The sequence below is a fragment of the Lissotriton helveticus genome, chromosome 8, assembly GCF_964261635.1.
Source record: "Lissotriton helveticus chromosome 8, aLisHel1.1, whole genome shotgun sequence".
Classification (NCBI taxonomy): Eukaryota; Metazoa; Chordata; class Amphibia; order Caudata; family Salamandridae; genus Lissotriton; species Lissotriton helveticus.
In genome coordinates, this window is record NC_136069.1 from 1,571,558,909 (window position 1) to 1,571,584,558 (window position 25,650).

Here is a 25,650-nt window from a genome sequence, read left to right on the forward strand (position 1 = left end):
GATACAGTGATAACCACAAGACGCCCAGCACAATATCTAAAGTAGGAAGTCTATATTAGTGCGTTCCAGCCACCCTCTGGTTGAATGTGCCTCAGGCATACCACATTTTAAGGGTCATGGCCTTTCTGAAATTTTGCTCATCTCATAATAAATCATACTGCTTAGCCCACGCAATATAATGTTGCTTATCCTTTCAGTTCAAATTGTGTTTTCTGTGTCTACTGAAGTTCAGTTTCCATTCAACATATCCCTGTGATATGAAATAGTTTTCTCTGTATGTCTTTAAGGTGAAAGATCTAGCTTTCTGTAAGTGGTCCAACATCATCTGTCTAGAGAGGACTCCGACATATTCAGCTGTAGCTGAAGCTCACCTTCCTGATACGCAGAGATCTTTCCATGATGTTCTTGGCAATCCAAAAACAAAACAACTAGAATCAAGGAATAAACACACAACTAAAGTAATGCTTAATATAGTGATACCAATTAGAGAATGGTCATACCCTTATTAAACATGAGCGTGCATATTTCTTTTAAGAGGCCTTGTATATTGAAAAAATTGCCCTACTGGGCATGCAGTGATGCCGTGGTTCATGTTGTAACAGGGTATTTTCTTTTTTTCAGACACCTCCTATGAGAAGTCTGCAGAGGAGGAGCCCCTGCAATTAAACAGAGGTGTTGTACGTGATGTTTACATTTTATGTAAAAGAAAGATTTTTCTGGTCGAAAGCAGTGCACCCTACTCTGGCGAGTGGTCATATATTTTGCTGCATTGATACGAGATTGTCCTTGGGCTCTATGCCAGATATCGAGTACAAAATTACCGAAACACACAAATACAGTGGCCAAAACATTGACAACTAGACTACCTTATATGTAAATGTAAATTGACTATTCTTAACTTTGCATGTATTTACCTTGAAGATATATATATATATGGTCAAGTGGATTTAAATCTGTGGATCTAAATATTGGAAATCAATAGGATTTACAGCAACAGTAGATCCAATTTGTTCAGTTCAATAATCTTCTTCAAACTTACCTTACACGTACCAAACTGCACTGGATATTTAATTTAACTCAGAACTCTGTCCTAGATGTCATGTGACTGACAGGAATATTTGTGTGCATTGTGTGGAGTTGTCCATTATTTCTCCCATACTTGGGGGAGGTATAGGATAAGATTAATGATGCCTTCAATGACCCCTTTTCTTCTTCCTCTGGTTGTGCCTATTAGGTCCCTTCCTGCACACGAGTAGGTGGAAATATAGGAGTACATTTGTGAATCGGTCCCTATTATTGGCCAAGTGTGCAATAGCCATGGAATGGCATCAGAACTATGCACTTGCTGAACAGATGTTATCAGATGGTCATCGGCTGAGATAGCATTTATCGGTGTAATGGCCACCAGGACTGAAGGATGTTAGGCACTGACTGTGTAGGTAGCAGTGCAAGTTCATCCAAAAATCTTCTAATATACTGCCAAGAACCCTACAGCATTCACAGTTTGATTGTCATGTCTCAGGAATGCATGAAGTTGATAGGGTGATGCTGTAACAGACCGAGAGATACCCTAGAAACATGTGACATCATAGATCCTAAACCAATGCCAGCAGCTTAAACGTTATTGAAATACTCAACGGCCTCCGGGATAGAATGGTGTAGCATGCATCTTCCCCCCGCTTGATCTCAACAAGAATTCATTAACTTACCCATTCACCTTATTCACAGGAGACTGTCATGTTCCATGTATCCTTCTCACATTTTTGGTGCTTTTGCTCAAATGTCTGAAGGCTGGATCATGTTTGCATATTCCTAGTAGCATAGCATACTCATGTTATACCTCATGTAAAATTCAAATGTCTAAAAAAAGTATAGTAAACGTATTCCCACCTATAAATAGTTACCTTTGCATATTATTGTAGTCTCTATTCACGGCAGGATATTTTTGCTTGTTGATAAACTAGATATTCTGGTATTACATCTGTCATTGCAAATCAATGCATGTATAGAGCTTTCAGATTCTTCACTTATGTACATGATTGATCAGTTATTGATATATATTTATTTGTGGTTCACTTTCTGTTGTTGTGTCTCTTGTTTTTATTATTTTTGCTTTGGTTGCTCTGAATGTTTTATTTTGTCACTCCTTTTCTACTGCATATATTTGATGTTTAAAGTGGAATTACGTAATGAAAACATTTAGACTAGTCCAACAAATTAGATCTACAAATGCATTCCATGGGCATGATAACATATTTGATCCCATGATCTTAGTATTGTAAGAAACATGCCAACAAATGCCATTCTACATTTTTACAGCAAATGGATGTAGTTAAAAAAACTTCACAGAACTGGATGTGCTAGTATTGAAAATAGTTATTAAACACAATTTTGTGGGATAACCTTCACCAGAGTCGTAGCAGGTAAAGACGTTCAAAATTTAGCAAAGTGCAAAGTCTTGAGTTAAGCCCAGACTGTCAACAGGATAATAGCTTTCCCACCCCTAGTTGTAAAAAATCCGGCAAACCCAGCTGAAGACAACAAGAATGTGTTACAATTTCTGCATACAGTTGAGGAATTGCACCATAGATTAAAAATAATTCCACGGCAACCTTAGTTCTATATATAATACGGGGCAGCAAGGGTCTCTGGATATTGAAATTTAAACTGTGTTTTTTTGGTAATCCACAGAGACACTCACAAGAACAGTGTTCAGGGGAGATGATAAGCAAGAAGTCTCTTGGTGCCACCGCCTCAACCGCCATCAGCTCGTCTCTTGGATTCAATCCCAGGAGCTTCAAGCAGAAAGCAGGAGGTACCACAATAAAGATCTACATGAAAGAAAAACACAAGAAAGGTAATTGGGGCACCACTGGTGGAAAGAGCTATTCTTTGCTATTTTTAGTGTTGGTTAAGAGAGAACAATGTACAATACATTTAATAAACTAATGCCTAAGACTCACAAAACGTACCATAGGAGAATGGAATTTATTTTAGTCGCCAGGAAAGATGGGCCTTAGGGAACATTTAGGCGGCTCTCAGAACTTTTAAATTTCTCTGTCCATTTTGTTGAGCAGCTCAGTGGAAGCATTACGGTTTGGTTCTTCTGAACATGCATGTGTATTCCTTACAAAACTCTACATGAGGATGGATTGATCTAAAGTAAGATGATGGTGTGCTTCATGCACAAATATTGTATGTGCGTTTTCGCCTTGAGTAGATAAATATAGGACCAGTTTCCATATGCTATGTTATGCCAGTTTCTGGTATTTTATGTTATTTGTTTCTTTGTCAAGTGCCTCTGCAATCCCGTAAGCGCTGTCTGCCTAGAACACGTGTGACAAATAGAATCTCTTTCTCACCATAGAATGGCATGCCATTTATGTAACAAGTCTTACCAATGCTCAGGACCAGTTTCTTCAAGGAAATAGGCTGATTTGCTTTACATGTTTCCTTTATGGACGTTATTAGAACATACTTGAAGGAGACTCCCGAATCAAACACCTAAATTATCTAAAAAGTTATGTATTGTTTTTTAGAGGAAGTTGGCGGCGTTTGGGGCACTCCAGAGTTTTAAAGCAGGCCTGTGGGACATGCATTGGTTTGCATGGGCAAACTTAAAGGTGTAACGGATGCATAACAATAGAAGATAAGAAGTCAATCATAAATAAAAAAGAACAGTATAAAAACAAATTGTACCTTTAGAATATCTACCTGGTTTATTCTTAAACTACTGGCAGTGAGAACTGTAAGTTACTTAATGTTGGGCTGGGCTGCCGCTACAGGGATTATTGAATAAGTAAAAATAAACACAGAAGAGTACGTAGATTAATAGGGAAGGGCTACCATACATCGTATGGTCGTGAGATCAAATAATTAAAGTTTCTTGCTTTTTCTGTAAACGAGAAAGTTCTATACAAATTTCAAGATGATTGTTGATACATTGATCGGAGAAAACGCCTGCATCAATGGTTTGGTGCCTAGTTCACTGTGGATTTCTTAAGAATGTAAATGGGGGAGTGCAGGGACATCCTGCACTATATCCTGTGGCACTCCGGTTGGAGAAGGTAACTCCTTCAAGGAAAGTTCAATGGGTTATAGCAAGGTCAAAAATGGAATATCACTATTCGTCAAATTTCCATAGGTAAGATTTATTTTGAGAGTCACATATTAAATCATAGTGACTGCGTTGAAAGGTTGTATACACAATTCAAAGTTCAAGGAAATCCAATTGCATTATTAGTGTCCCTATGCATTTCGGGACTGTGGCCCTTCGTCAGGGGCCAGATCGCAATCTGAAAATAGAAGGTACAACGTATCAGGAAGAGGAGCGGCCTCCAAAAGGTATTACCATAAACAGGGTGGAATCAAACGTGGAGTGTGTAAGTACGTCGAAATTGACACTAGCGAGAAAGTGAGGAAAGACATGCAGGGAAGACACGTGTTGGACATTTGGTGCCTGAAAATATAAGCGGAAAAGTGAAAAAGTCGGGTATGCCGAAGAAAAAGATAACAGTCCCAAGGAGTGTAATATCAAGTCAAACAAGGTGCGCACTGGTCAAAAAACGCCACTGACATTATTAGCGGATTACAGAGACAAAGTGAATATTTAAAAACACCCGTGTGACAGAGGATAAAACGAGCGAGGTGTTCGAGGCTTACCGGATGAATCCACAAAGTAACGCGTAGCGTGTCAGTCAGAAGGGTGAAAAGTGCCGGGAGTGAATCCAGGAAGTAAATACGAGGAGACGTGGGGCATAAACATGAAAATACGAGGAGACGTGGGGCATAAACATGAAAAGCGGACTCTGCAGGGTATGTGCCAGCGAGTGGGGAAGTGACGATAGATTACGGAAGTAAACATGAAACCCATGAAACCCAACGTGAACCAAGGGGAATGAATAAAGGTGAAACTGAATCGAGGATCAGAAAAAGACAGCGGTATACTGAGACAAATGGGATAATAAAGTTGAAAATTAACAGTAGATCAATCAATCAATCAAAGCATTTATATAGCGCACTACTCACCCAGAGGGTCTCAAGGCGCTGGGGGAGGGGGGTCCGCTACTGCTCGAACAGCCAGGTCTTGAGTTGCTTCCTGAAGGCGAGGTGGTCCTGGGTCAGGCGGAGGTGGGTCGGGAGGGAGTTCCATGTCTTGGCGGCGAGGTAGGAGAAGGACCGTCCCCCTGTGGTGGCTCTTCGGATGCGGGGGACGGCGGCGAGGGCGTGGCCGGTCGATCGAAGCTGGCGTTTGGGAGCGTAGAAGTTGAGGCGGCTGTTGAGGTATCCTGGGCCTTGGTTGTGTAGGGCTTTGTGTGTGTGGGTGAGGAGTCGGAAGGTGATTCTCTTGTTGACCGGGAGCCAGTGCAGCTCTCTCAGGTGTCCGGAGATGTGGCTGCGACGGGGGATGTCCAGGATGAGACGTGCTGAGGCGTTCTGGATCCGCTGGAGTTTCTTCTGGAGCTTGGCGGTGGTTCCGGCGTAGAGGGAGTTGCCGTAGTCCAGACGGCTGGTGACGAGGGCCTGGGTGACCGTCTTCCTGGTCTCGGTGGGGATCCACCGGAAGATCTTACGTAGCATGCGCAGGATGTTGAAGCACGACGAGGAGACGGCGTTGACTTGTCTGGTCATGGAGAGGGAGGAGTCCAGGATGAAGCCTAGGTTGCGTGCGTGGTCAGTTGGTTTGGGTGCGCTGCCTAGGGCGGGGGGGCCACCAGGAGTCGTCCCAGGCGGAGGGTGAGGATCCCAGGATGGAAAAACCATTAAACATTTGACCAACGCAACTTGTGACTCCAAAAATGTTGTTTATTTACACAAATGTCCCTGCGGGTTACCCTATGTGGGTCAAACTGAAAGGAAACTAAAAGTTCGTTTGACTGAACATAAGAGCACCATAAGGAACAAGACCACCAAAGCACCCCTTGCAGTTCATTTTACCACACACCATCATAACGTTAGCCAACTGCGGCTCCTTGTTTTGGAGATTGTTCCGCTGAGACCAGGCATGGACAACAGAAAAAAAACTTCTTCAAAAAGAAACCGTTTGGATAAAGAGACTTGATGCATACCAGCCCAAAGGCCTCAATGACCGGATTGAATATAGTTGCTTTCTCTGATCTATCTCTTGTTGTACTCGTTGACCTTCTTCACTCACTTGTATTTTTACCTTCTATTACATTCTCTACAGTTTTCAACTTTAATTCTCTATTTTCCTTGACACTCATCTGTATTATTTTTGATATTCTGTGTTCCTTTTTTCAACCCTACTGTATCTTTCTCTTTACTCTGGTCTTATATACTGTGATCTGTATATCCACCTTCCTTTTCTATTACGATCAGTTGGTACCGCCCTGGCCTCTGTTTCTACTTTACATTGAAGACTCCCTTTTGTTTTCTTCCCTCTTCAAGATGGTTGCCCTGTTTACTTTCGTTATCTCTGTCTGTGGTTTTTTGAGCCCGCTTCCTGATCTACTGTTAATTTTCACCTTTATTATCCCATTTGTCTCAGTATACCACTGTCTTTTTCTGATCCTCGATTCAGTTTCACCTTTATTAATTCCCCTTGGTTCACGTTGGGTTTCATGGGTTTCATGTTTACTTCCGTAATCTATCGTCACTTTCCCCACTCGCTGGCACATACCCTGCGGAGTCCGCTTTTCATGTTTATGCCCCACTACTCCTCGTATTTACTTCCTGGATTCACTCCCGGCACTTTTCACCCTTCTGACTGACACGCTACGCGTTACTTTGTGGATTCATCCGGTAAGCCTCGAACACCTCGCTCGTTTTATCCTCTGTCACACGGGTGTTTTTAAATATTCACTTTGTCTCTGTAATCCGCTAATAATGTCTGTGGCGTTTTTTGACCAGTGCGCACCTTGTTTGACTTGATACTACACTCCTCTGGACTGTTATCTTTTTCTTCAGCATACCCGACTTTTTCACTTTTCCGCTTATCTTTTCAGGCACCAAATGTCCAACACGTGTCTTCCCGCATGTCTATCCTCACTTTCTCGCTAGTGTCAATTTCGACGTACTTACACACTCCACGTTTGATTCCACCCTGTTTATTTTAATACCTTTTGGAGGCCGCTCCTCTTCCTGATACGCTGTACCTTCTATTTTCAGATTGCGATCTGGCCCCTGACGAAGGGCCACAGTCCCGAAATGCATAGGGACACTAATAATGCATTTGGATTTCCTTGAACTTTGAATTGTGTATACAACCTTTCAACGCAGTCACTATGATTTAATATGTGACTCTCAAAATAAATCTTACCTATGGAAATTTGACGAATAGTGATATTCCATTTTTGACCTTGCTATAACCCATTGAACTTTCCTTGAAGGAGTTACCTTCTCCAACCGGAGTGCCACAGGATATAGTGCAGGGGGTCCCTGCACTCCCCCATTTACATTATTGAATCCCGGAGCCCCCACTGGCCAGGAGGGACTCTTTCCTGGGCACCCGAAGACTTGCGCACGATCCTATTTAAGTTGACCCAGCTGAATTTGCACAGAGGGTGTGCCGCCATCCCATTCTAATCGATTTCTTAAGAATCACACCCACCACCTTCACCAAAGAACAGAGTTTATTCTGGGTACAGTCATTGTCCCCTAGAAAGGAAGATCTGGTGTTACTTTTATTTTTTGCATGAAAACAAAATCTAGCACACTCTAAATGGTGCACAAGGATAATGCTTGGGACACAGACCCTATTTCAGGACAGCACTGATATGTGATAATGTTACCTTCTAAATTCATTAACATAAAATTACCTATCATCCAGTCACGATACTAAGAACTAAATTGGAAGAACTGCTTGGAATTAGTAAACGCAGTTTTTAAATCCATGGAATGTCGGCCCCAGGCCAGAGGATATGGGGAGCAATGTGGAGGAGTCCATCTAAACAAGTTGGGGTCATTATCACATGCGCACATTTGGGGAAAAAGACTGGATGGTCCAACCTAATCCTACTGTGGCCCAAACTTTGCTCCTTGGAATATATTGATATTTTATCTGTAAATACGGTGTGCAGTCGGATCTCATAAATGGGGGATCCACTTTGTGACACTGATATTGAAGAGCTGGGCAGGGTATGGAAATATCTCTATATGAGGTTTAACATATTGATTTGTAGGGAACTATATTGGTAAGTTTCACAGGGTTTTTGAAAGCACATCTAGAAAGTCACAGTTTTGTTTCATTTTCATCAGCCTGTGTTTACAATGGAAAGACCTACTCTCATGGTGAAGTTTGGCACCCCGTGTTCCGGTCCTTTGGCACTCTACCCTGCATCTTATGCAGCTGCAAAGATGGCCACCAGGAGTGCCAGCGGATCACGTGCCCTGAGGAGTACCCATGTGCCTACCCAGAGAAGGTGGAAGGGAAATGCTGCAAAATCTGCCAAGGTAGGTTGAAAGCCGCCATTCTTTCACCTGGAAAAGAGCATGAACAATCATTCCGCTAGGGTATGGTGCACATGTGAAGAAAAGTTTGTGTATCAGAATATTGTTGACAGAAATACGTGTCCTAAATATCGTTTACAAAGATATAGTTCAATTGGGTGTAGATTTTCTATTATTAACCTATGTACCACAGATTACTGCAATGTGAACACTGACTATTCATTCTGAAATTTATCAGTGTTCCAACAATATATAAATGTTCCGCCTCTCTTTCGTTTCTCTCCTGGTCTGTCTTGTTCTAACTGTGGCTAAATGAATGTTAGCAAATCCATCTTCATAATTTAAGTGAGTTGTAGAAGTCTGTCTTTATTTACTCACAGTAATATAAAAACTTTTCACTTTGCAAAGCTTTAAAAAAAAATAAAAGGATATTTTCTAATTTGTCGTAATTGTCATCGCAATCGCATATCTGTTTTGTGCAAGTGCCAGGACATCTTTCTAGGTAGCAGAGTGCTTTATACGTCTGCTTTACATTGCATTACATGCGTCAAGCTTATTTATTAATGACTTTTTATCCAGCAGTCTGGCTCCTGCATGTCAGTGTTTCCTATTTCTACAAGATCTAGTCTGGGCTCCACAGCGGGGACTCTGCCTGCCTAAACGCATACACCCATAGTGAACTAGACATGCAACATTAGTGTAAAGTAACTATACAATAGTGGTGATTTCAGAAGTAATAACATGCATTCATAGAAGAAAAGATGCATGAAATAGGCGTTGCTGGGGCGTGGCAGCTTCAGGTACAGTTCAGGAGAGCCTGCTCCAGAACCCCAAAAAACGTTTCAGTTCAAACCAGCATCACTGTGGAGAAGTGTGGCTCACTGGTTAGAGGAGGCAGACCTTGGAGCAGAGGCCAGCCCGGGACCAGGGTTCAATTCCTGGCTCGGCGGGGTCTTGAGTCCTAAAATGTCCATGGACTCGACAATTCTCGCTCCAGTGCCTACTCGATTCATGGGTTCACACTCTGCGACTCTGGGCAATAGCTTGCTTAATCTCCACAACGGCCCCTCGCGGCGGGATGCCTGGCTTTCACCTTGCGGATACCCTGCCGGGGTTATCTCACAGGGGAATACCAGGACGGGTTCCCTAAGCAAGCGCTTAGAAACCACTTGGTGATTTGCGCTATATAAATTCCTGTACATTTACATTTACATTTACTGACATGCAGTTGAGTTAATTACTAACAACCATAATCACTAAGAAGGTAATTGGTAAAATAAGGAGGATTTTAACTGAGTAAAAACTTTAGGATAAGTGGCTGAGGTGAGAGTTCTTCATCGCTTGATGACTTCCAGGAACTAACCAGAAAGAGTTAAGTATTCAAACATTTACGAGGAATTGTACTATAATTTATGCCATCTTGTATGAAAGCAAAACAATCCAATAGTTCTTCAGGCAACTGGGAACTGTATAGCAACACAGAAACAAAGCCCACACTAATAGAATATGCTTAGTCCAGAAACAGCACTCTATGCATATTAATCCTTGTGGCTTTTATCCTCATGGCTACTATGTATGTAAGGAGGGCAAAGTCCTCAAGCGGCACCAGACCGTGTCATCTTGCTCAGTACACTTGAAAACCATCTCCCTAGAGGTGGGTATACTCATGCTTACTTCTATCTGGTTTGCAATTTAAATTGTTTATACATGAATGAAAACTTTAGCTTTGTGTTGGGGTTTTAGTACAACCAGGTCTTACGCTTGGAATAGGATTTGTAGAGGAAATGTAGCTACATTTTGTTGAAGCCAATGCAGACTGATTATTATAAAAGCAATTGGGACAACTTTGTGCTTACATTCTTGCCTTTCCCTTTAGTGCCCCAAGAAAGCCTTTTGCAAAATAAGTTGTCATGCACTCAACTGAGAGACAACAAACCAGGTTAGCAATTTGCGGATGATATGTTTAAGAAGGCCATTGTAGATATTGTAAACCTAGTAGTGCCGTGGCTGGAGATCTTATTTGTTCTATTCAGATGTTACTTGGAGGGAGATTTCAAAAGATTTTACATAGGATGTGTTCCTTTTTTATAAGGGAATAGGGGATTCTTCCAGGGATCAAAGCTAGTGTAAGGTTAGAGGATCTTCTCATTGTTGTTTACCTCCAGAACCTTTGTTGTAGCTCATTTGAAGCAGATATGACTTCCCTTCATCCATTAAGAAATCCCCTCCGGGTATTTTGTAGTGCTAGACCATCTCCTGAACCACCACATAGTTGGAGGTGAACATGAGTGTGATCTGCTTACATCTGGAAACGCAGGCAGTGCTGCTTCGATAACTTGTGCTAAGGGTGTGTATGAATACACTGAAACACAGAGATGGAAGAGAAAATCTGCATTTCATTTACACACTATATACAGTTTTATATTTGTACGTCTAGCTAATCTAAGTTTTTGAACCTTTCTCTGCTTGCCTTTAGATCACAACTCTATGCCATGTATCTGATAGATTTAAACAAATGAAATCCACAGAAGGTATTAGGGTGGTCCCTACAATGGTAGGGAGCACACAGTGTTGTTTTAATACCCCTCACACACCAAAAGGACCCTTGGTGTCATGCTTCATCATTGGTGTCTTCGCACCCCTTTACAGCATGCGGCGTGCTACTAACCTACGACTATGTGGGAGCACTTTTTTGGCTATGTGTGGTGCATGTGGGGTGATTGCGGTGTTAGTGAGTGGTGGGGTCTTAAGTGAATAGGGTGAGGTTTAAAAAGCACCTGGCATGTGGGAAAAAACAAGAAACTTTAATTCTTCCCTGTGCTGGTACTGTTAAAAGGGGTGATAGGCGAGGTAATTTGTAAATTAATATACGTTACTTCTAGTGTGTGTCATCATGTTTCAGGGCATAGCTCCTTCTTCAGGACGGGGTACACAAATCCCCACCTTACTCACATTAGTTCAAAAATCTGATAATCTACAGAAAAGTGAAATTTACGAAAGTTAGAGGCTAATATGTGCCTAAGTATCTTCGTTTGTAGAATTCTGCAATTGAGAACTTGCTGCCAAAGTTAGGTTTGCATCATGAGCCTCCGAACATTGGGGATCTGTAGTGCTTAATAGCACCTGTTACGAGAGATTTTCTCTGTCCGGCTTAATAGCACCTGTTACGAGAGATTTTCTCCGTACGACTTCCCACAACGCGGCTCCGCCGCGTTGTGGAAAGTCGGACAGAGAAAATCTCTCGTAACAGGTGCTATTAAGCACTACAGATCCCCAACGTTCGGAGGCTCATGATGCAAACCTAACTTTGGCAGCAAGTTCTCAATTGCAGAATTCTACAAACGAAGATGCTTAGGCACATATTAGCCTCTAACTTTCGTAAATTTCACTTTTCTGTAGATGATCAGATTTTTGAACTAATGTGAGTAAGGTGGGGATTTGTGTACCCCGTCCTGAAGAAGGAGCTCTGCTCCGAAACATGTTGACACACACTAGAGGTAACGTATATTAATTTACAAATTACCTCGCCTATCAACCCTTTTAACAGTACCAGCACGGGGAAGCATTAAAGTTTCTTGTCTTTTCCCACGTGCCAGGTGCTTTTTAAACGTCACCCTATTCACTTAAGACCCCACCACTCACTAACACCGCAATCACCCCACATGCACCACACATAGCCAAAAAAGTGCTCCCACGTAGTCGTAGGTTAGTAGCACGCCACATCCCGTAGAGGGGTGCGAAGACCCCAATGATGAAGCATGACACCAAGGGTCCTTTTGGTGTGTGAGGGGTATTAGAACAACACGGTATGCTCCCCACCATTGTAGGGACCACCCTCATACCTTCTGTGGATTTCATTTGTTTAAATATAACTGTATAGGGAGAACAAATCCACTTTCTCTCTATGTCCTCTTTTATTATAATATGTATCTGATAGCGACATTTAGCCGCAGATTCCTTACCTTTGAATTTCCCAGGCCTCAGACTGGATCCAGAACATTTTTCTTCACGCAATACCCTTGCATGGCAGTAGGTGGTGCCGGTCTGCTCCACGTGACGTCAGTAGTGTCATGTCAGAAGTGACGTCCGCATCACCTATATAGATACCACCTCAGTGCGCTGACGTCAGTTCTTTTCTTTCTGCGACAGTCAAGTGCTGATCCGTGAAGAGAGCTACCCTCTGTCACTTTTTTGACAGGAGTTTTCGACCTTTTTTCAACCCTTTTTGGTGTGTAGGATACTCTCTAGGAAGACTTCGGGGTTCAAGCCGTGCGACGCCTGTCATCGTGCCATGTCGGTGACAGACCCACATTTGGTCTTCTTATGATATCTGGAGCGCAACCATGACTCCAAGTTGTGTTCCGACTGCTGGGCCATGGCTCCAAAGGCTTTGAGGGTGCAGTCCCTAAAACTGCTTGTGACCCAACAGGCAATGCCACACCAACTCCTCAGTTGGTCCTGGTCGAGAGGAAGGTCTTGAAACCACTCCAGGAGTCCCAAGTCCTCTTCGGCCCACTCATGATCCTCGGGACACTCAAGTAAGAGGCACAAGAAGCACAAGAAGTTGAAGCGGGCTTCGACTTCTCCCCATCCATCGGGCATCGCAACAGGGAGCCTCATCGTTCAAGGCCTCGTTCTCCAGAACCTTGCCTGAGTCACCTCTGCTCCTCCCTGCTTATCCGAGAGTTGGTGCGACCCCTGCTTAAATTAAAGAATTTTATGAGGCCATGCACCTCATTTCTGAGCAGCCTGACCCCTGGGGTGAACCTTCGGGCCTACAGGGTCCGAGGGGGTTCCATAGGATTCAGGTCCGGTCACTCCAGTGCTGATGCCCCCCACCCCCGGACCAGAAGTTGTTGTACCAATGTGATCTTCCTCGACGGCGATGCTCCTGGCTCTGCTGCCCTTCGGCAGCGCCAGCCATATTCTGATCTCTGACGAGACGGACCTTGTATTATGCCTACCGATGCTGATCGCAGTGCCAGGGCCCATTTGCCCTATATCGTCCCCTCAGACTTATTAGGAGAGGACAGGATTCCGAGAAGAATGGGAGAGGTCACTGGACCCTTTAGAACACCAGCAGTATTATCAGAACATGGACTGGTATGAGGAACTGGGTGATGCCAGTGCACTGGATGCGTCCCCAGATACTGGCATTCTTTCTCCTTCTATGGAGGAGAGTGGTTCTTATGCAATGGTGGAGCACAGTGCAGCTGAGACCCTTGACCTTCAGCTCCCCACAGTGGCAGACAGGACTAACATTTTGATGGAGGTGCTACAGCCGGAAGCTTCCTCTTCGTAATCCTTGTTCCCATTCAACAAAGCCCTCACTGATGTCCTTCTGGGATCCAAGCCCAGCACAGGGGCTCCTGTGAACAGGACGGTTGTCTGCCACCAATGTCCGCTGCCCCGGGCAACCCAAAGTTCCTCACTACCCACCACACCCCAGAGAGCTTGGTGGTCCAAACTTCTACTTCCCATGGCACGTTCCGTGCCACTCCCCCAGATAGGGAATCCAAGAGGCTGGTCAGTCGGGGAAAGAAAATGTTTTCTTTCATCAGTTTTGCATTGTGGTCCCTGAATACAGCTCGCTTATTGGGACGCTATTCCTACGCTCTGTGGGAAACAGTTGTGCAAGTGCTGCCACAGGGCCCGGGCCATCCTCTCCCAAGCAGTAGCAGACAGGAGAGATGCAGCAAAGTTCGTCGTCTGATGTGATTTAGCCACGGCCGACTTACTGGACAGAGCAACACCACACCCGGCTACGAACATCTGGCTTTCGGGGGGAAGCCCAGGCCTCGCTCCTGGACATGCCCTATGATGGCACCTGTCTCATCGGAGACAAGGCAGACACAGTGCTGAAGTGCTTTAAGGACTCATGGGCTATGGCCAAGACGTTGGGCCTCTCAGCTGCCCCCTGTCCCCAGTCTGCCTTTCACTCTGTTCATGGCTACGAAAGGTGCTTTCAACCGCGTCAACCCTTTCCCATCCACCCAGCCACACAATTTCTGCGTGGACGAGGGTGTGGCTTGTTCCGACCATGAGGGTTGGGTAGACAGAGGTCTGGTCAAACCAACAACCTCCCAGCAGCTTCAACCCCCAAGCCCTCCTAGTTTTGCCCTTCCGGACCATGGGCGTTCAGTTGGTGGCAGGATCAGCCATCACCTCCAACACTGGCAAACATTACATTGGACAGATGAGCCCTCCAGATCATCTGAAGGGGCTAGTCTCTCCCCTTTGAGACCACTCTTCCCTCCATGGCTCCTTTGTTCAACCGGCTGATAGAAGATCGTTTAATTTTGCTCCAGGAGCAAGTCATGACTCTCTTGGTCAAGAGAGCCATCAAGAAGGTTCCAGTGCCAGAAGTAGGTTGAGGTTGCTATTCCCGCTCTGAACTCCTTCATCAAAAGGAGAAATTCAAGATGCTCACATTAGAACAGGTCCTGTCTGCCCTGGACCCAGGAGACTCGATGGTAACATTGGAGTTGCAGGACGCTTATCTTCATATCCCTGTCCATCAATGCTACTTGCAGTTTACGGTAGGCCACAAGCACTTTCAGTTCATCATGCTCCCCTTTGCTTCTACCAGCGCCCCTCAGGATTTCATCAAGGTGATGGCTATGGTCGCAGCTCATCTGCACAGATCAGGGGTGTCAGTCTTCCCCTTTCTCGATGACTGGCTGCTGAAGCGGGCTTCTCCCAGGCTGTCATCTCCCACCTCCAGATTACGGCGAACCTCCTGCATTTTGTGGGGCTCACTATCAACCTGCCAAAGTCACACCTGACTCCCTCTCAGCAGTTCTGGACACAGTGTAGTTGCAGGCCTATCCTCCCGAGCGGCAGGTCCAGAATGTTCAGGCTACGATACTGATGTTTAAGCCTCTATCTTGGATTTCAGTGAGAATTACTGAGGCTGCTGGGTCTCATTTCCTCCAGCATCCTGCTAGTGACACATGCCAGATGGCATATGTGGGCTCTGCAGTAGCCTGAGAAGCGCTGCGTAAACCTAACACAGCATCCCCATGTTGCACTCCGGAGGGTTGACAACCCGTATTACGAGGTTCAAGAAAAATTCAATCAAAACATAAAATACTTAATGAGGGTAGGATGAAAATCTTTGTTGTATTTTCCTTTTTGTATATCACTATGTTATATGTCACATGTTAATTTATATAATTGTACTGTTGGCTTCAAAACAATATTGTTTAGAAAACTTCTCAATTCACTTTTTAAGCGATATTTCCATAATCCCAATGCATTTCGGGTCAAACCCCTTCTTCAGGGAAATCATTCTCTGAAAATTAACAAAGGAATCATTGATTGAAGAGATAGAAAAACCCCCAATGCAATCATTCGTTATAGATCTTCGTGACCGACCAAAAAAGAAATTGAAGAGAATATTACGTCAAAAGTGTGCAGCCGATCGAAATTGTGAAGAAATTAATCTGAATATGTTAAAGGTGTGATGACAAGTGAAACAGGTATAAGAAAAAACAAACATCTGAAACTGAAAAATAAAAAGAACTGTATACCTAATTCAAAATAAAAGGTCACCTAAGAGCATGTAATGGTAATGAACTTGCAACACTATAAGCAATGAGTAATCATCCTGACAATCAAACAATTACAATTTTTGCTGATGTAAATCAAAAGAACCTAAAAATTAGATACATGTTAAAGGAAACAACTGTATTCGATACATTCATTGAAGCCCTCAGGCTGGCATGAGTCCAATTTTTTATCTAAACAAGTTCTCTCTGTAATAGTTTTCTATTGTCAACTCCTTCAAGTAGTGGAACAACTTTGATCACTAAGGTGACTTCTCTATGTGGTTTCTGATGTTACTCTTGTGTTACGTTAATCGAATTTTAATTTTTCGTTCGGTTTTTCCAAACTAAATAAAGCTGCATGGGCCCTGCAGTGGGACATGGAGAGGCTTCAGCATCAGGGAAATCGCTCCGTTATGGTCAAGAACTCGGAGGGAACTGCACAAGACCTGCAGTGGTGGATGTCAAACTGCGACTGTGTCAGAGGCAGACCCCTTTCTCTTCCCCACCCAGACCTCACAGTAGTGACAGATGCTTCACTCCTTGGATGGGCCAGTCATGTGGGGGAGGAGGAGATCAGAGGACTCTGGTCTCCAGCGGAATCCAGACTCCATATCAACATGGTGAAGCTCCGAACAATCCGTTTGGCATTGAAAGCCTTTCTACCCTTCATCAAAGGAAGGCTAATGCAGGTGTTCCCGTACAACACCACCGCCATGTGGTACTACTACAAACAGGGCAGGGTGGGTTTGTGGACCTGCGTCTCTGGACATGGCTGGAACAGCAGGGCATATCCCTGGTGGTTCAACAAATGGCAGGTTCGCTGAACGCCAGGGCGGACAAACTTAGCCATCAATGCCTAGCGGATCACAAATGGAATCTCCATCAAGAGGTGGCGCAAAGTTCCTTTCAGCAGTGAGGAGAGCCTTGGTTAGATCTATTCACCTGTGCTGAGAAGACGCAATGTCAGCAGTTTTGCGTACTGGAGTTTCCAATGCAGCTCTAGCTTTTCATCTCGAGTGAAGCTCATGCCTCCTGTATGCCTTTCTGCCCTTACCACTCCTGCCCAGAGTTCTCAAGCAGGCCCGGACTGGCCTTTGCAGGCACCGGGCAATCCCCCGGTCGGCCGCGAGGGTGGGGGCCGGTTTTGGGCCCGAGGGGGCCGGTTTTGTTACAGGGTCGTTTTTTGCAGCATAGCTGCAAAAACGGCACTGTAACAAAATCGGCCGAAAACCCGCCCTAGCAAAGAGCGCGGTCGCACCCCCCCAACCCCCCGGGGGGAGGTGGGGGCCGGCCGAGCACTTTGCCAGGGCCGGCTTCGGTTCCCAGTCCGGCCCTGTTCTCAAGAAGATCAGGAACAACCAGGCCCAAATCATCTTGTGGCTCTTGACTGGGCACAGACAGTCTGGTATCCTGAACTGTTGAGCATGGCCATTGGTCCTCCGCTCAGGCTTTGGGAGGATCTTTTGTTGCAGCAGCAGGGGAGGGTCCTCCACCCGAAAGTGTCAACTCTGCACCTTCTTGCATGGAGATTGAGTGGTGGCAGTTGATAGCTTTCGGCCTTCTTACTGAAGTCTGTAATGGTAATGGTATTCTGGCAGCCAGGCGTCCCTCCACCAAAACAGTATACGCCTGCCGATAGAAGAACTGTTAATATATTGTACAGAAAAATGTATTGACCCTCTTTGCTACCCTTTCTGATGTTTTCCTTTAAGTTCTCACCCGTGCGGAGCGGGGGTCTGCTCTGGGCACCCTGAAAAGGTATCTTTCAGCTTTGTCCGCCTTTCTAAGTCCGCCCGACCAGCCCTCCTTATTTAAATCACTCATTGTACATAGATTCCCGAAAGGCCTTGGTACCCACCTGCCCCTTTCATTATGCCTCAGTGGTTCTCACTTTCCTAATGTGCACTCTTTTTGAGCCCTTGCATAATTTCCCCCTCCGGCTGCTCACAATAAAAACAGCCTTCGTAGTGGCAATTACATCTGCCAGGAGGCTGAGCGAGCTGCAGGCTTTAGCATCCAAGCCTCCCCTTTTGATAATATTCGCCGACAAGTTGGTACTTCACATTAGGGCTTCTTTCCTCCCGAAAGTGGTAGCATCATTCCTTGTGGGACAATCTGTGTTGTAATAGAAATTGAGCACGCTCGTATAAGTGAATGTAGTTACCATTGCTGACGGTGCTGTGGGCTAAGGCTTAGAAGAAATGAAGGTGAAACTATAGTGATGTCAATATGCCAGGCAGCGCTGTAAGGAGTTTTAGTAAGCTCTAATGGAATACGAGGCAGCATGAGAAAATCATTCACAATATCCCTGATGAAGGGAACTATTCCCGAAATGCATTGGATTTTTTTTAACATCTTGACTTGTGGAAACATTTTATCCTCTTGTGCTACGAAAAGATTTTTTCATGGGAAGTTGAATGTATAAAATGAATTGAAAACATCGAGGAAATAAGTGAAAAAGAAACAGGTGAAATAAAGACAAACAGAGGACTAAAAGTGAAATTTTGATTCATCCACATGGGGCTGTGCATCTTGTATAGGGACCTATACTGGGTCCTTTTTAGGTCGAGCGACCTATCTCAATGCGCATGCGCATTGAGAGCGGGAGCTCGATCTATTGCGGCTTAAACAGAGCTTACCGAGATCAGGCGATTCCCAGGCGATTTCTTCCAGTGCACGTGAAAGCGCGTGCACAATGCCACCAGCCGCTTGCCTCGCATTACCACATCAAAGGCAAGGCGGCCTCGTCTCAGGCCCCTGCTGCTTCACACCCTCATGCCGCTCTCCCCGCTCCGCCCCCTCCCCTGCCCGCCGTGTCGCATTTCTCCTCCGCCGGCCGTACTTTCACTTTGACGGCCGCAGGCCGTCTCTCGTGTTTCTACTTGTTGCCTTGTGTACTCTTCTCTCCCGTGTGCACTAGTGTTCGAGGCTTTCCTGTTTTGTGTCTTTTGCTTCCTTGTTCTCCTGGTAGTTTCCAGATTGCTAGAACCTTGTGTATTCTTTGCCCCTGTGCTCCTCCTCTGAGCTTAAGTGTATTTCTTCGCTGTGGGATCAGTATGCCGTGGCTAGCAACAGACCTTGCTGCTGAGTTTCCTTGTGATCCGTCGCAATCATACAGCTATTTTTCCAGCCTTGGTCTTTCATTTCGGTTTCCATTGCTACTCGATTCCATTTTTGCGTTCTGCCTAGTTATCTGTATTTGTTTATCCTGCCTCGAAAAATTGCTGCTTGCTCCGAATAAACGCTGACTCGGGTGGCAATCCGCCTTTAATTGTAGGCACTCCCCTGCCGCTCGCTGCAGGCCCTGACGGTACAAATGTTCACCCTAGCTGGCTGGATTACATAAAGACCACAATCACGGGGCTGTCTCGTTAGCTCATTAGCTCCCACTGGCCGCTGGCGTGCCTTCTCTGAAGCAGCGATGTGTTACACATCTGCCTCTCCCCTGTCACCAACCCCCGTAAACACAGCGGGCGCCTGTTTGTTGTTCCTATTCAGAATTAGGAAATACTTGTTTCTTTTGTGCCCCTGACAGTAATTTCATGGCTGGAGCGCGGCCAGCCCCTTCCGTGACATGGATGGACACAGGAGATATATTTGCTGCGGAGGTGGTAGGAGTGGGCAGTGCAGCCTCCTCGCCTGTTGTTCATCCACAGCCTTTCAGTATTTGTCACCATACACACAAAAGTGGTTTCGGTGTCTTGGCAACTAACCCGAAGTGACGCGTCGCGTTTGGGGTCACTCGGAAACACACTTGCCTTCTCTCCGCTGCCCACCCACCCCCCGTCCTCTCAGCTCCCTGCTGTGCACCTTCATTTTCTGACCCTCTCTCCCCACTTCTCTCTTCTCGGCCTTTTCTTCTCCTCCCCCATTCTCCCCCTCCTCCGTACCAATACATTTCCCTTCCTGTCTCCCCCGCTCCTTCCCCTGCCCTCTCCCTCACACCCCGCCACCCCTTCTCGTTCCCCACACACCTCTCCTGCCTGCTCGTGCCTAGCAATACGCAGAGTAATTTAAAGCTGTTTGTGGCCTGTAATGCGCTCTCTTTTTATTAACTGCTTTTGCCTCCATGTCACAGTTTAACAATAATCTCTGGACTAATCTCCCTTCTCCCCTTCATCTCGCTGCCCTGCTTTCTCCACTATCACTTGTATTGCTCCATCTTTCTGCATATCACTTCATCATGTCTCTTTGCTTCCCCTTCTCCACCTATTCCTCATTTACTTCCACTTCTTCTTCTCTCTCCGCGTTTTTACATCCTCCTCCTCTTTTTAGGTCAAGCCAATTTAGAAGCGCAAACCTTCAAGTACACGCAGTTAAAAAATTGTCCAGCGCAACTACCACTGTTAAACAAAATGTGACTGGTTGCTTTGTGTTCTTTCTAATGTTTGGAAACTTGCAGCTTGTTATTTTTATGTCTTTTCATTCCCTTTTACAATTTCTCTCCAGCCTCCTCGTGCTCCAATTTTCCTTCTTTCTGCCTTGCTGTCCTCTCCCTTCTTCTCCCACTAACACCTCATATTTCTCTATTTTCTCTCCTCCTCTCGACATTCTGCCTTCCACTCACTTCTGTTGTTCTGTCTAATGCAAGACCTATTGCATTGCAAATGCGTGTTTAAGTCACATTGGCAGGGTGGATTGAACGTGCAAATACAGTATAAGTAGTGCTAAAAAATGACAGATGCTGCTTGAAAAACTTATTAGCGGCTATGTTGTTCTAAAAAGCACAAAAAAGAACCCGCTCGGAGAACCATAAGAGAGAAGCACGGAGCCTGCATGCCACTCGTTGTATAGAAAGTGGAATGTATATTATATTGCCGTGCTGCAGGTACTAAAGTAAATCAAACTAAGAGGTGCAGCAGAACCAGATGACCAACACCGCTTTAGAATAGGCTATTGCATCTTCTTGCAGTATCACGATTGGTAAGAATAAAGTAGAACCATTTTAAAGGCTGCTCTGTTTGTCTGGGACAGTCAACTGACACTGCAGCCCTCACCCCCCTGGCTCTCTAAACACACACACACACACAACGGGTACGAGAAAAGTTCAGTGATGTTTACATCATCCATCCCATGGACCCAGCCCCCGGACGGAAGCAAAATGTTCTACTTGGGATGGGAGATGGGGCTGCTTAGGCGAGGGCTAAAAGATGAAAGTCATCCTCGTGGTGCCACTGTACATGAGAGCGTGAGCTAGTGCACCAGGCGACAGCAAGGAAAAACCAGCATTTCATAGCCAATAGGTCTCGCCTTTGGGATCTTATAAGTGTTTACCCATGCAACAGTTGATATTGTTGCACCAAGGATATTGTGCTGCTTTACTAAATACTTATAAGGTCCCAAAGGCGAGACCTATTGGCTATGCCAATGCTTGTTGATAATCTGTAACCTTGCCAACTTTATACGCTCCTCCGCATTCCCCTAAAGAATAGGAGCAACTTCACCTTCTGGAACCAAAAAAGAGCATTATGCTAGTTTTCAAACACACCATTGTCAGTAAAGTTTATGGCTCCATGCTTCTGCCAGGGAAAGTTGTGAAAAAGTAACTGACATCAGCGCACCGACATGGCGCCTATATAGGTGACACGGACATCACTTCCGGCGCAGACGACATCATGCCCAGCCGACTGACGCCTCCTACCGGCGCACAAGGTAAGGACTCTTCAGCTAGATCATGTCTCTACCAGATAGGGCATTAGTAAAGGTAAGTAACTTGTTCGTTGGGTACCTGTCCATATTCATTCATTTTTTATGTTTTCTTAACTTTGCTATTAAAGATGGGTGAGTTTTCCATTCTTCCTCCATTCCACTATAGATACTGGACAGTTCTAACACTGAGTTTTATTAATAGCCACTGGTTCACTTAGTGGGATCCTAAATAGGGCTCCGCTGACTTTGATTTTTTAAGCTTCCCAATATGTAGGTGTGGTTGTGGTCGCTGCACTTATGTTCTGTTGAGCTTGTCTCTTTCCTGTGTTGATCACTCCCTTGTTAAAGACTTCTCTAGGTGAATTACTATCCCTTTTACTATTTTATTCCTTCGAAGATGTGTTCGGGTTTTCATCACTCCTTCCCATCAGTTATTTTCTATATTCGTAAGCACTTACTTTAATATTACCTTCCACGCCCACTACTTGCTTCTGCGCACTGTGTGTCTACAAAACCTAAGTATTGCAACAACATTTTATAGGATTCTCAGCAAACCTCATGCATAGGTTCCAGGGTTTCCAAAATGCAGGTGCTGGGCTGGCCTGCTCTATGAACCAACCCTACCATGTGTCTGAGGCTCGCAAGAGAGTCCACTTGTTGCCCACCAAGCAAAGAATTCACTTTAACTGTACATCCCTCATTCATAAAGCATTTTATTCAGGAACCCCCATCATCAAAGTTAATGCAATATAAACCAATCCACAGTCTCATGCTTCAGATTCCTGTGTGAACTGAAAACGGATGGGAGGCAAATTCTCAAGATATTCAGGTGCCAAAGTCTCGAACACCCCCCTCCCTCCGTCCCCTCAACTTTGAGGCGGATTCATCAGCATCTCTTCTTCCATAAAGCAATTAAAGCATACATGTTTGTTTAAGTGCCCTTCCTTTTTTCACTGTGTTTTCTCAGTGCCAAGAAGCCTTTTTGGTATTAGAGTGCTTCAAAGTCTGCTCATTCACTCACTCACTCACTCCCCTGCTAAGTATAGCCTCATTTCGAATCATTGTTTGAGCATACAATAAGGTGTGTCACCTAATTCACTCCACCTTTAAAGCTGAAATGGGAGTCTGTTCTTGTTTTAACTACCTTAGAAATGACTTAGGGTTCTCCTGTGACCAGCTTTGCATTGTGTTGCAGCCTAAGCTTGCTTTACCATAATATTCTTCTCTGTAAAATGTCTTTCTCTAACTTGTGATAATTCATTTAGATTTGTTGTGCTCCTTACACCTTTTTTCTATTTTAATCTTTCTTAACTTTTCACTTCCCTTCCTTGTATTTTCTGTACAGGGTCTATAACCTTTCGTACCCTCCTTCATGTGTTCCATCGTGCTTCCATTTGCATTATCATATCTAGCGTGCCTTCAGCAAGCTAAATATAATAAAGCTGATTGGCTGATTTAAGCCTCACAAGATTGTTCCTGTGCTCTGGTGAGGGGAGAAACAACGAGAACCCTCACCATCTTTCCTCCATTCTAAACTCTCCTAATGATCTCAAGCGTTGGAGATGTCACTGAATGCTGCAGGTGTTGCCAGGTACTCACTACTTCTTTCACCAAACTTTCTTATAATGACTGCATAGTCTCTTCTGCACATTATCTGCTCCAGTCCTCGTCCATCATTAAGTGTGTCTACACAATGGTCTTCCCTAGCTCTGTCAAATAGTATTTGCAGTGTTTTTAGTTAAGTAATCCTTGGCCGAATCGACCCGTGCAGTCTAGTGTTTTGGTGATCGTCTGGAGAACATTGAGCAATGTTTGTGGGGCCTCTCGCGTAAACTTCAGAAATCTTTCTCTGCTGGTGGCATTCTCAACACCTCATAGTGAAAGGCAGTCGCTTCTCGCTGGGAACCTGATGACATGTAGGAGTTGCTCCCCGAGGGTGTATTTCTGGTATCTGAGTCAGCCAGGAGTAATTCATTATGGAGGGGATCAACTGAATCAATTAGCTGTACTTGTCGGGCTGCCCCCAGGCGTGGTGGAGGTGCTCCAAAGACAACCTTGTGATAGTGGACCTTTGATGCAAATATTCAGGATTAGGTTGGGCGCCCGCTGCATTTTATGTGCTGTACATTATAGATGTTACTATTATCCAATGTAATGGTGGTCAACTCACTCACTTCAGAAGGATGGAAGGCTGAGTCTCACTTGTCGGGTTTTTAAATTGTTACCTTCTCGTCTTTGAAGATATCAACTTTGAGCAATATGTCACTGAGCCATCTTTCAATAATTGAGAGTTCCAAGATACCCTTGGTTTTCCCATGCACCAAAATAATTCAACCATTCTAGCTATTTAGGTCCCAGTTAGCTTAACTTGAATCCATAGAGTTGAGCTGTGCTACACATGTGCTAAAGCCTTCTCAAATGGCTGCCAGTAGCTAGGCCGTGCTAAGTCATTTGCTAGGTTTCAGTATGATCCACTGAGCTGTTTTGAGATGATTGACAGACATTCTATCAAACTATCTAGGATGAGATTCAAATTGTCTGACTTTGGCTAACTTCAAATATGCCTCGATTTCAAAAGTTGTACATGTGGGAAGAGAGAACCCACTGTGGGGTTTGCTGGTATATTTCATACTCCACAATACCATCAAGGGACAATACCCATCGCAAGGTACATTTAAGTTCTCTCTCCTAAAATAAAATGCAAAGTTAGGGCCACTTTCCCTTTAAACAGTAGATGCCTCCTACTAGTTGGAAACCATCAGTGTGTGGCATATGCAGTGTGTTTGTTAACTTTTAATGATGCCTTCCTACGGGTAAGGTGACTTACAAAACCCAGGTAGTGCATACACTTTGTTGCAGAAGTTCAAGCGGTGAAAACGTTTGAACACAGCATTTTTATACAGCAGTGAGCATTAAGAATTAAACAGCGATCCCTTTCGGGGAATCAGGCTATCTCCCACCCAAACATGCTTCCTACATCTCCCAATGTCACTCTGACGTGCATGTATTGGTCCAGCTGCATTGTCCACTATCTCTAGTCATAGTTGCCTTTGAGTATGTGGAGGGTACTTGGGCTCTAGATCTTTCCTCATAAAGCATTAAGCCTACCTCAGCCCTTCTAGGGTACCCTTACCTGGCTCCCACTGTGCCATTAGTGTGTTGTCCTCTTGCTGAACAGCAGTGTCACCTTGTGGATTCCAACTCCTGGGTCACAGATCACCCATGGACGGTACTATTCCTCACTTTTTGATTTGGAGCAAGGTTGAGAAAGTAATTGATAAAAGAAAAAAAGACAACTGGGTAAGCAGGGATGATGACTAGCTTCTTAGCCATGGGAAAGTACCCAGGGACAGAATGATGGGTGAAAGATGCCACCTGCTGCATGTGTAAGGAGAGCCACGGTAAGAAGAGCCGTGGCACAGAAAGCATCAAAATAGGCTTTTTGAAGCTGAGATTAGGAATTACAAGACAAAGTACACAAACAAGTTGAGAGGCACTAAGAGCAGTGACGTTCGAAAATTATGCGGTACAGGAGGTTCATGTGGTAACACTATGCCAGACACATTAATGAAGGTCAGAAAGAGTGGGTACGTGGAGAGTTGTCCCTTTTAAAGACAAACATTGGTGAAGCCAGTAGACGTTTCTTATAATTGCTAGGGCCTTGAGGTTTGAATAGTAAGCCATGCGGTCACTTGTCGGTCATGCAGTCAGTCACTCTTGCTTGCACTCATTTATCGGTTCACCCTCCTGTTGACTCAACCCTCTGCTCTTTTACAATGTCACACACAAAATCAGCAATCAATGAAGAGACACTTTCAGTTATCAGCCAGACCTATGCAGTTTGCTGCTAGTTTGAACAGGTGCGAAAGTGCTGATAGTGGGGTGAAATCACTGCTCTGTGAGTGGTGTGAGAGTGCTGTCTGTAGTATGAGACTGCTAGTGTGTGGGGGCTGTGACAGTGTTTTTGATGTGTAACTGGTACTGCAATGGGTGTGAGAGCACAGTTGGTAGTGTGAGGGTGTAAAATGGTTCTGGTGCTTTG

At 44.7% G+C, this 25,650-nt stretch overlaps 1 protein-coding gene across 1 annotated transcript in view; it reads left to right on the forward strand.

Annotated features, from left to right (window-relative positions):
* CHRDL2 (chordin like 2) overlaps positions 1 to 25,650 on the forward strand; it is a 632,837-nt gene that overhangs the window by 450,525 nt on the left and 156,662 nt on the right. Inside the window, exons 6-8 of the mRNA XM_078656250.1 lie at positions 622 to 677; positions 2,692 to 2,857; positions 8,218 to 8,412. Of these exons, the coding sequence (XP_078512376.1) occupies positions 622 to 677; positions 2,692 to 2,857; positions 8,218 to 8,412 (417 nt within the window). The remainder of the gene's footprint in view (positions 1 to 621; positions 678 to 2,691; positions 2,858 to 8,217; positions 8,413 to 25,650) is intronic.